This window comes from Penaeus japonicus, unplaced genomic scaffold, assembly GCF_977035675.1.
Source record: "Penaeus japonicus unplaced genomic scaffold, GWHDUDI00000001_assembly GWHDUDI00000026, whole genome shotgun sequence".
NCBI classification, from domain to species: domain Eukaryota; kingdom Metazoa; phylum Arthropoda; class Malacostraca; order Decapoda; family Penaeidae; genus Penaeus; species Penaeus japonicus.
This window is the reverse complement of record NW_028234428.1, coordinates 1,289,340-1,301,761: the sequence shown is the minus strand read 5'-3', so window position 1 is coordinate 1,301,761 and position 12,422 is coordinate 1,289,340. Positions and strand designations below refer to the sequence as shown.

The 12,422-nt window shown below is 36.1% G+C and overlaps 1 protein-coding gene across 2 annotated transcripts in view; it reads right to left on the bottom strand.

Moving 5' to 3' along the window:
* Positions 1 to 3,460: 3,460 nt before the first annotated feature.
* Positions 3,461 to 12,422, bottom strand: part of LOC122243828 (RING finger protein 145) — a 9,819-nt gene continuing 857 nt past the window's right edge. Inside the window, exons 2-5 of one of the 2 annotated variants that reach the window (XM_043001560.2) lie at positions 9,159 to 9,329; positions 8,277 to 8,452; positions 7,867 to 8,025; positions 3,461 to 7,573 (exon numbers count right to left, since the gene is read on the bottom strand). In XM_043001560.2, the coding sequence (XP_042857494.1) occupies positions 5,912 to 7,573; positions 7,867 to 8,025; positions 8,277 to 8,452; positions 9,159 to 9,329 (2,168 nt within the window). In that variant the 3' untranslated portion in view covers positions 3,461 to 5,911. The remainder of the gene's footprint in view (positions 7,574 to 7,866; positions 8,026 to 8,276; positions 8,453 to 9,158; positions 9,330 to 12,422) is intronic. The other variant, XM_086551896.1, reaches the window with a different exon arrangement.

Below are 12,422 nucleotides of genomic sequence, written 5' to 3'. Positions count from 1 at the left end.
TAATGAAAATGATCCATTTAGCATGGATTTATACAACCCATACACATCAATTGATATTACTTTTTAAAACTTAAAAAACTGCAATAGTATTCCTACAGTTTTCACCCTGCAACAAACCTTTCTCATTCAGAAATGTGGTAATCTAGGAAATCTAGGTGATGATGACTAGGAAAAGAGAAGTGCTAGTCCTGTACAAAACATTACTGCACAACTGCAAAATACAATGCAAGCCGTATAAAAAAAAAATGTAGAAGCAATATACTATGACGTAAAAATGAATAGCATGACTTCGCAAAACAAACAAACAAAAAACTCTAACGTTGAGTGGTGTGTATTCAAGTATACTTTTCATATCATAATACACCAACAGAGAGAGAGAGCGGTTGCTAAGAAAATTTACAAAGCTTGCCTAAAGAAAACCTGTAGCAATATCTTCAAGTAGAGAAAGGGGGAGAATGAAAATTAATTAACTAATTATTTAATTAATTAGAGAGAGAGAGAGAGAGAGAGAGAGAGAGAGAGAGAGAGAGAGAGAGAGAGAGAGAGAGAGAGAGAGAGAGAGAGAGAGAGAGAGAGAGAGAGAGAGAGACAGAGAGACAGAGAGACAGAGAGAGAGAGAGAGAGAGAGAGAGAGAGAGAGAGAGACAGAGAGAGAGAGAGAGAGAGAAAGAAGGGGGAGGGAGAAAAAAAGAAAGAAAGAAAAAAGAGAGGGAGAGAGAGAAGGGGAAGGGAAGGAGAAAGAAAGAAAGAAATAAAAGAGAGGGGGAGAAAGAAAGAAAGAAAGAAAGAAAGAAAGAAAGAAAGAAAGAAAGAAAGAGAGGGAGGGAGGGATGAAGAAAGAAAGAAAGAAAAAAAAGAGAGGGAGAGAGAGAGAGAAGGGGGAGGGGGAGAAAGAAAATAAAGAGAGGGAGAGAGAGATTTATGGGTGCTTTATACATGTGTGACTAAAAACAGTAATTTCCCAATACTACCGAAAACCCTAATCACTCTCCCGTCTTCATTTTATAATAACAAAAATGTATAATGAAATTACTTTCTAGCTATTCCTTCTGCTCAACAACTGCAACAAAAGCGTACTATTTCACATCATATGAGATCTATCCTTACTTCATATCAGCAAGAGGGGATATATTATTATTTCTAAGTGATATTCACACTATGCAGCTATTACTCTAAGCTCTAAATTTCCCTTTTTTTAATTAACAGACACAAGAGCTCTTCAACTTTGCATCAAGAATACAAAAAAGGTTAATAATACCGGTAAAATACACTTAACATTCATTCATATAGAGTCCTGGCACTTGTCCTTCCATTCCAACGCATTACAAATATTAAAGCAAACATTTCTCTAATCTCTCATTAACATTTTGAATTGCCACTCGGAGACTCACGAAAGAAAAGCTTGCAGCGTTGTATAGGTGCTTATAAATACCAATATTTATGAGTTTTCTATTAATCTATAAGGGCTAAAAATGAATCCTTCACTGTCAACAGACACTTTAAATCTTAAGTGCATGTGCGTGTGCGTGTGCGTGTGCGTGTGCATGTGTGAATGAACGAGTGAGTAAGTAAGTGAGTGTGAGTGTGAGTGTGAGTGTGAGTGTGAGTGTGAGCGTGAGCGTGAGCGTGAATGTGAATGTGAGTGAGTAAGAGTGAGAGTGTGTGAGTGAGTGAGTGAGTGAGTGAGTGAGTGAGTGAGTGAGTGAGTGAGTGAGTGAGTGAGTGAGTGAGTGAGTGAGTGAGTGAGTGAGTGAGTGAGTGAGTTAGAGAGAAAGATTTAATATTGGTACTGAGCGAGCGAGCGAGAGAGCGAGATAGAGAGAGAGAGAGAGAGAGAGAGAGAGAGAGAGAGAGAGAGAGAGAGAGAGAGAGAGAGAGAGAGAGAGAGGGAGAGGAGAGGAGGAGGAGAGGGAGAGAGAGAGGGAGAGGGAGAGGGAGAGGGAGAGGGAGAGGGAGAGGGAGAGGGAGAGGGAGAGGGGGAGGGAGAGGGGGAGGGGGAGAGGGGGAGAGAGAGAGAGAGAGAGAGAGAGAGAGAGAGAGAGAGAGAGAGAGAGAGAGAGAGAGAGAGAGAGAGAGAGAGAGAGAGAGAGAGAGACAGAGAGAGAGAGAGACAGAAAGAGAATGTGCGTGTGCGTGTGTGTCCTTGTGCGTGCGGGTGCATGCGCATATGTATGCATGTGCCTGTATGCATATGTTAGCAAGTATGAGTGCAAGTGTGTATGTGTATGTATGTATATATATTCTACATGAGTCACACTAGAAAAGATATATAACTGGCATGTCCAAACGTACAGTACTCCATTTATTTACAGATTTTATTTTCTTAGAATTTGAACTTCCCATTAGAGAACCAAAACCAAAATATATGCATATGCTAGGGTGCCACAAGGGAAAAAAGGAACTTACTTAATTGGTACTCTTTCAATGGAGTAGTGTGTTTAAAATCCAGCATAATGTGATGCATACTTCAGGCACCTCAAGATAAGGGTCAAAGACATGCACAAGTTTTTTTTTAGTAAAGTGACTACTCTTTCGTAACTTCACTTACCCTCTACTTGTGAACTGTTGTCAAAAGACAATTCAGATTTTACTAGCCCTATAATTCTTATCTACTTAGGCCAAATATCTCAAACATTTGGCTGCAATATAAGAAACTCCTTTTCAACTTAAATAAAAATTCATCATGTTGATCTCTACATATATTGTTCACAAACAATATATATATATATATATCCAAGCATGAAAAAGCATTGCTTTATTTGTGCACATACAAACAAAGGGCTAATCTAAGAACATAAAAAATCTTACACTGCGTGATACCTTATTACCACAAAATTAAACCATCACTAAAACAAAAATTGTGTCATCCATATTGAAACTGTTCTTACGCTATGTTGTAATTAATCCCAAACCACATTCCACCATAATCTACCATTGCAAGCCATTAACAAAATATGGTAGTGATAATAATAATAACCATAATGATGGTGATGATATTAATAATAATAATAATAATAATAATAATAATAATAATAATAATAATAATAATAGAAAGAAGAAGAAAAAGAATGATAATAACAATAATAATAACAATCATGATAATAGTGTTGATAATAGTTATAGTAGTAGCAGTAATAATGATAATAATAATAAAAATAATAATAATAATAATAATAATAATAATGATAATAATAATGATGATAATAGTAATAATAATAATAATGATAATAATGATAATGATGATAATAATAGTAATAATAATAATAATAATAATAATAATAATAATAATAATGATAATATTAGCTACAAGAATAATAATAGTGATCATATCAATATTAGCAACAAGAATGATCATAATAATAACAAAAATAGTAATAATAAAATTAATAATGATGATAATAATAACAGACATGATAATATCGGAATTAGAATATTTTTGTATGGAGCAATAATAAATAAATACACTTACCATAAATGTTTATTCAATACTAAAATATCAAGATTTCACTAATCACTTACTTCAAATTGACTAGCTGTCTGTTTTTTTCCCATCTTGGAAAATATTATTAATAACATGGCACTACAAACAGGATCTAACAGACTTCAATTGATGACATGAAACTAGAATAAACACACAATTTTTGCATAAAGGGAAGACAGTAATTTAAAGTTATTCTGTTTTCTTCTGAATAAAAAATAAAATAAAATATAAACAATTACACATGTTGCTCTGATGGCATCAGGTACAGTTGGACGTGTTATAAAGCAGTGACTTTGGGTAAAGCACTTCCCATGAACTTCTACTGGAACACAATAAATATTATCTATATCAATTCCAAGGCAAATTGGAAGAATATAAAATAATTTTAACCCAAAATATCTGATATTACAGTTAATACTTGTAATCTATTCACTGCCCAAACAGCCTTGAAGACATTTAAGTGTATATATTAATATATGTAAATGTTTGCGTATGCAACTGTGTCTGCATCATATTTGTGTCTTTTGTGTATATTTGTGTGTTATTTAGACTGTTGGGTATTTTTGTGTGCTATTTAGAGTGTTGGGTATTTTTGTGTGTTATTTGGTGATGGGTATTTTTGTGTATGCATCCTTGTGTGTGGGTGTGTTTTGTGCATGCTTATTTGTGTTTGTGAATGTAAGACACCAAATTGAGTATGAATTAGAATATCTGAAAAATATATTACAGTAATATTCACAACAGGTAACGTGAGGAACACATGTTATGGACACAGCTTTGCCACAGCCTAAGTTCTCACCTTCTCCTGTGTGCCCGGAACATGTGGGCAGGACATTCACCTGGTATTTCAAAACAGAAGACCTATTAACAGATTCAATCTTGGAGGCACTATTACCTAGAAATGTGCCCTGTAGTTGTCTTAACCCTTTACTACCAAATAATTATATCAATACAAATTCTTTTTCCAACTTATTACAGTGCAGTAAACACAATTATATCACATTTACTCAAGATTTACAAAATACTGTTCAGAGGATGGGATAAAGGTGGTTAGCCACAAATATACATCACTAACTGAAAGTCCATATATATCCAAAGGCCAATCTGCACAAGCAACAAAACACAGCAGTTTAAAGCTCTCTGTCGCTGGGTTTAACAGATCTATTCTAGCCTACGCAAGGTGTTTTACAGGTGACACAATATAGCCATCACCACTGATACCACCCAACAGACCAAAATTACTAGATTCCGGTTGACAGGAAACTACAAAAGGTTATAGAATAAAACTGTGCATCATCTTCAATTGGCTTTTTTCAAAGTATGTTTGCTGCTATCCACTGCCATGTTTCTGCTGCTCATGTAGAATGGCCTCAGGTGTGCATGTGGAAGTGTGCACTTATGACATATGTGTGGCATGTGTGTTGTGGGTGTGTTCTTTGTGGTGTGTGTGGAGTGTGTGTGTGTGGGGGGGGTGTGTGTGTGTGTGTGTGTGTGTGTGTGTGTGTGTGTGTGTGTGTGTGTGTGTGTGTGTGTGTGTGTGTGTGTGTGTGTGTGTGTGTGTGTGTGTGTGTGTATGTGTGTGTATGTGTATGTGTATGTGTATGTGTATGTGTATGTGTATGTATGTGTGTGTATGTGTGTGTATGTGTGTGTATGTGTGTGTATGTGTGTGTATGTGTGTATGTGTGTGTATGTGTCTATGTGTGTCTATGTGTGTCTATGTGTGTGTTTATGGTGTATGTGTGTGTGTATTCACCTTCTCACCAGATATTATGCAATGTCGTGTTTATTCCAGACAATTTAGAGAATACATCTAGATGTGAAATAAAGACTGTTGTGAAACATACGTCAAAGAGGTCTTCAAAGAGGACTTTCATGGATGCTCAAAAGCCAAGTGAAAATGACATCACATTGTGTTACAAATACACATCTGATGATCCCATAACCATGTACTGAGAACAAGCTTAACATATCTTTTATAACCCTGACTAGTTTTTTTTCTTCTTTTTTTTTTCAATTGCTTGCTCTAATGGTCAACAACAACTCATACCTTCATCTATATATTATCATAAATATTCATGAAATGAAGAACAAATATTTTCAGTTCAGTGTCTCTTTAGTGTTTGTTCCTGATATACTTTATCCAGGGAAAAAGGTAAAAAAAATCTACCAAGTCATGGGGTAAACAAAATTGGTAGTAGAATCTTAATTATTAGTTGCACAAATACTAAAGACACACCAAATAATGAAACAAGTCTAACATAACACTTATAACATATTCCAATTGCTTTACCAAAAAATACATTACCCTTTATATACATACCTATATTTCATTTAGATATCAAACTTTTCTGTTAAATCATTGTTTCTGGAAAATATTATATGTATTGATGAATATTACACTATTTCAACTCTTATATCTTTGGACTCCTACATTTGTTGGTATATATTTGCTTCCTCAACTACTGTATCCTCATTTTCCTCAACAAAATCTTGAGTTTCCTGAGCATCCTGAGACCCTTCTTCCTCATCATCTGTATTAAGCAGGCTAATATCTTCATTATCACCCTCATCAGGCATGGGGATATTTGCACCTAGCTCAGTCTCAATGGAATCTGGTGGAGGTGGTTCAGCATCATCTTCCATAGGGCCTGCCTTACTATCAGTATTTGTGTCCTTCAAGGTTATTGGTGCATGACACATGGGGCATTTGTCTTGCACATACAACCACTTACGAAGGCAGGGGCCATGGAAATAGTGTTGACAATGTGTGATCCTTGCCGTGGACATTTCTGCATAACAAATTGCACATACATCATTGTAATTCTGCAACTGCTCTGCAGATGCTTCAGGCAGTGCTGAGATCTTTTTAGCAGCCTCTAACCTTAACAGGAAACTCTTCCATCCCTGTTGGAGTCTTTGCCATACATTAAAATAACAATGAATAAGCAGAACCACAGCATTGATCCATGACCACTGACCAGTTATAGATTCTTTTCCACCTGCTCCAACAACAAATACAGCAACTATGAACTCAAACACCCTTGTTGTAGCACGAGTATAATAAACAAGATCATCCAAGCCTGGCCAGGGCTGTGCACAAACAGCATCCCAGGTAAGAAGTACATAGGTAGCCAACAACCCTAATACCTGTACAGAAGTCATGATGCACGTGGACACAACTAGTAGGAGCCAAAAGTCTTGCTCGAATATTAGTGTAAACATATACACCATATACAATGGCAAGAACAATAAAAGCAGACATGCTGATACAGCCCGAACATGCCTTGATACGGACGCCACCCCTTGGGCACTGAGGGCTAAAACAACTGGTTCAACTAGCTCATACATACTTTGCACTAGAGAAGAGACAACAATCAACAAAATTATTGAAAGCACAGCCAACCTCTCAGGCATAGCCATACTCAGCAATGAGGTCTGTACTGCCAACAGGGCCATTGTGACCCCTTCTGTCCACCCTGAGTGTACAAGATCATCAGGGAGTGGTGCAGCACCTGGCCCAGCCGTATATGCTCTAGTGAGAGCAAGTATTAACCTTGAAGCATAAGACACAGCTACACATGTCCCTGCCAACATGAGTGGTGTATAGCATACTTCAGCTGCACTTTGTACAAACACCAAATACCACATCTCTCCAGATGATGTTCCTCCTACTGTTGAAGTTCCACTTGGTGATGTTACTGTTCCTCCATTTGTCACTGAAGCAACATTGTTTTGTGAAGTCAAAGTAGATGATTTTGCAGCTATGGCCGTGTCTTGAGATGGGAGGTAGTGATTATAAAGTTGAGTTGTGAAAAGCATCAACCAGAAGAGAAGCAATTGTATGGGAACAAAAAGTCTACTCCAAAGTGTCATCACAACACCAAGTGGTCCATACAATTCGAGCATTACCGCTAAAGAACTATATACATGTTTGAGAAATCTGAACACATGAGGAACACAGAGGAATATATACTGAACTGTTAAAAATATCACAAAGCATGAAGCAAAGTTGTGTGTCAGATGTAGCTCTGTAACTGGAAACCCTGCAAGTCTTGCAAAGACAGGTACAAGATATACAAGCAGCAGAATCTGTAAAACATTAGCAACAATTAATGTCTGTAAACCCTGGCCTGTTTTAACTTATTTATTGTATCAACTATTAGATATAGTAACTATGGAATGTAATATAAAAAGAAAATATGACTCAAGAATAAATCCAGTTATAAAATATACAATCTCACAATGTGCATTACGAATCAAACCTACAGTATTAATAATCACTGTCAAGGCAATAAGGCAGATTAAAATATGGACTGGATGTATGCACTGACTCACACTGATAAAATCATTACATGCATACACTTTATGATTATACACATTACCTTGTCTTTATTGCAGTCTAAGTCCAGGAAGAATGTTACAAATGTAGCCACAAGGGTATGAAACACTATGGCGGCAACTTGTTGTCTCAGGAATAGAGTTTCCATGTCATTGTTTGGGTCAAACAGTGACTTTTGTAGCATCAGCATATTTGAAAAGCCCTGGTGGTACAAATAATATGTAAACAATTTATAATGCTAAAACTAAAATTTTATCACTAGCCTGCATCTTTTGAAGCAAAAACATTGATTAATCCTTGCTCATTACCATATGTGGACAAAAAAACAGTGAATTATATTTAAAGATATGATATAGGAATCATACAGGAACAGGTGTATTTCCAATTTACAAAGAGAACATTATATTATTTATCCACAAGTGATCATTCTACTGAAACTTCCCAGTCTCCTACCTGAAAGCTGACAGTACCATAGTCTGGCCATTGATTCACAAGAAGCTTTTCTCCCTCAATGTAATAATTAGAAAAAGTATCAGCTGCTGCCAAGACTGCTATAGTAAGATAGTGCATATACAGTGTCACTAGTTGCTCCAGTGGCAATAGTAGGACCAAAACTCCTTGGATGACAGCTGAAATAAAGACATAGTATGATTGACAACATAGTATTTTCACTTTCATTTTTTTTTCTTTTTTTTCTTTTTACTTAAATATCCAAGAAACATCAAAGCCTGCAAGAAACAGTAGCAAATAAAAATATACTGTTATGTCATGATAAAACATGGTAACTAAGAAAAAGCTATTCATCAAATGTTGATTTTCAGGTTTGGAGATTTGTGCATTTTAAGCATCCTTTGGCATTGAGTCTGTATTTCCCAAAAGTATATTCTAGGTGTTACAGATGCTATAACTATCTACAACACATCTGTAACAAGGTATTGAAAAAAGACTGATAGGCAGATAAACTAACACAATTCCTTTTTCAAAAACTATCAAACGTGCAAGAAAAATACATTTTTTAGCTTTCTACATTTTTTTCCAAATAATTTAATCTGGGCATTTAAGCCTAGATTCAGAGTAAATAAATACATCCATCCAGCATTAAAGGGATAAAAACTAGCAATGTTGGTTACAATAATAAAGAGCAAGGATGGAGATTTATCCACATAAACCAAGACTATCAATCATAGCAAGATGGCATGATTTGGTGCAAAGGCAGAGTCGGTGATAGACGCGGATGGCACCATGCCAGACATGTAATTCAGCTATCCTACTGCACAGACCTCTTTTTAATACTGCGACCAATGGGTTAATCATAGCAAGATGGTAAGCACCTACCAAATATTGCAAAGCCAGAGGAAACCACATCAGCCCAAGCCAAGGATCTGGGGATGCAGTTGCGGATGTCATTCTGGTACCAATAGTCAAGGATGAAGTAGCCGGGAACGCGGAGAATCACCGTCGCTATTGCCTCAAATTGTTCTCCTTTAAGCATCCAGCCCTTGGTACCTGATAAAAAAAGATATTTGTTCCATCAATCTTTTTTTTCTGAAATCTAGTTAGAGATGTGATAGAAGGTTCACAAATCATTCTATTGCACTCTTTTGTTATACAGAGTGCTGACAAAAATAATAAAAAATGAATATTAAAAAAGACTCATCAATTTATCTTATTACACCATCTCAATATCCAACAGAAACTTCAAAGTGGTTTGGACAGTTATTTGCAACAATGCCAAGAACATTTTAAATAAAAATGGAAAACTAAACTGATCTCTAGTTCATATTCACTTTGAATACTGTAACTTAAAGAGACATTACTATGTACTGTCCTTATTTTTTAAATAACAATGAATCACAAAAATGGGAGATACCTTACTTCAATTATAGTCAATATGTAATCTTACTGGCATTTACTCACATATATATTAGATAAATGAAATGCAACAAATGAGTTTTTCCTTATAAATGCAACCACCAACTATCATACACTACGACAGATTCATTGTTCACTACCTAACAAAAGTGATATTACAGTCGACTGATGTACACTTCTAGTCCACTCTTAGGCTAATTAAATGAAGTTGATAATGACAAGTTTCAAATCAGGACACACACAGTACTGACACAGCATCAAATCAGACATATTTTACCAAACATCTCTATTACATAAATACATTCTTTAAAAAATATAAGGGAAGCAGCAGTGAGATTCTGCAGCAATACACCAATGACTGTGAAAATGCAGTTATAGGGGTAAACTGAAAATTTCTTTATAACATTAACTCAAATGGGGTTTAACTACATCTCACATCTCTCACTGCCTACTTTGCCAATTTGTACTATGAAAACAACAGAAAAAAAATAAAAAATACCTAGCATCTAAATTTTACTTTAAATATTAGAATTTCTTGTACAAAAAGTGAGTCAAACATGGCATCTTTTAACCATATACATATATCCCAACTACCCATATGCAATTCATCCAAATCTGGAAGAGCTCTGGTTCATATAACTGCCACTAATGGTGCAATTACATGAGGATAATTTTTTTATACTTTCTACAATCTACACACCCAACATGTACTATCTTAAAAATTGTACTGATTTGTGCATGTAACACAAAAGTGTCTTGCAAGCTATTTAATCTATACTTTCTATAAGAGTCAAAAAAAGATCTTTGATTTGAATATTACAAAAAATACCCCCCAAAAGATTGTTGTTTATGAGAATATAATAATACATATCAGGAAAAGTCTAAGTGTGTAGAACTTTTCAAATCATTATCAGTAATATGATAAATAACAATAACGCTGATTCTCACTGGCCTCATTGTGTACATTGGGTAGTTGGAGTTCCATTCAGGAATCATTGCCCTTTTGGGTCGGCTAAAGCACAATATCTGGCGAACTAGGGAGGTCCAGAGCATTACCCAACCCATGCATGTATTTTGCCAACAATAGTCTATGATCATTTTGCTTGATAATATTGTGCAGTTATAATGTTTAAAAAAAAAATTGAAGCAGCTTAGACATGCCTTGAAAGGGTTTACAAGTAACTATGCTGTTGTTTACAAATGCACGTACAGATTGAAGCACACACTTTACGTAATAGGGAGTAAAGAATATGTGAAGATAACATGAAATTGTATTATATGATCCATATTAGCTCATGATAGAAGTATTGCTGTTTTATGGGAGGACAAAAGGCAACTTTTTTTTTTCTTTTTTTTTGTGCTGTCATGAACAAATACAAAACATATAACCACCTAAAATGAAGATAACATGAAGAGGTGGGGAAGAGGAATGAAACGTGTGCTTGTGACTGTGAGTGCCACAGTGAAGGGCATCCATATTGACACAGGAGCACATTTTCGACACTGGGAATGGATTGAGTCACCTTCCTCTTCTCGTTCTGCCAGCACAACCTTCATCTACTTTAGAGCAAGAGGTCGTCAACTTAGTGTGTGCCCTCACTCTATAGAAACTGTGGATGGGTGCCATTCAAGGCTCACTCTCCTGTTGGTGCTAGGAAAAAGTGGTGCCATCTAGGTTTTGGACATTAAGTTAGCTTGATATTACGGTAATTACAGTAATTATGACTGCAGTTGCCATCATCACTCTCCTTTTTCATGGCATAATAAAATAGCACAGTGACCCAAAACCCCCAAACATCATGTACGTCATGCTGCCCGTCAGCCCAAAGTTCCTACGTCATGTATGTCATGACACCCGTCCGCAATGGGTTAAGCAATAATCTTGCCTACAGCTTCTAGGTGAATTTCAGACAAGTATGTCTTCTCCTATTGTTGACCAGCTCACAATCTTGCTTGGCTTTTGCTTTTTGGGTCAAATGACCTTTATAACAATATTTAAATGACTTCTACTTGGCATATTTTTACGTTAATGTTAAGTGTTGGTAAGGTAGTCTTGTACTTTTTATTCATCAAATGTTAAGCAATTACCTACATGTCTACCATAAACCTGTTGCCGACAGGGCTGTTTTGGCTCCAAATGGTCTAATCGCCAGGGTATTTCAAATGCATAAGCCTAACACCTCGGGCTAATTGTCTCTGGCCGCAGTCAAGCGCTCCGTGTCCAATCACCTAGCGCGCAGACTAGAAGGACAGCCATGACGCAATATCTCATCCCCAGCGCCTGGTCCTGCCACCACTCAACGTGATATCTTGTCACGTTATATCTTGAAATCTTGTACTGATTGTTGCCTCCTCCACACCTGTCAGGCTTCCAGTAAAGGCCAACAAAGCTATATCCTTATACTTTGGTCATTTAGAACTTGTATACCTCATCTTACCCAGATAATTTATCCTCAGCTAAGGAACTAGTCCCAGACTGTAACATTTTCTCTCCCCTGCATAAATATTTCTATATCAAATTCTATCCATGCATCTTTTAAATAGGACTCACTTTACACACATTATTTTCTGACTTTGCCTAATTGTCTACACAAGAACCAGAGCCCTTTCAAATTCCCCATGCTTTTATTTTCATTTGTTAGGAAATCTGGATAATTCAAGCACTGTTAAGCTTTTCTTTTGCTTTTATCTTTATCTGTCAATCAATCATTGTTTTATCATAGTTGT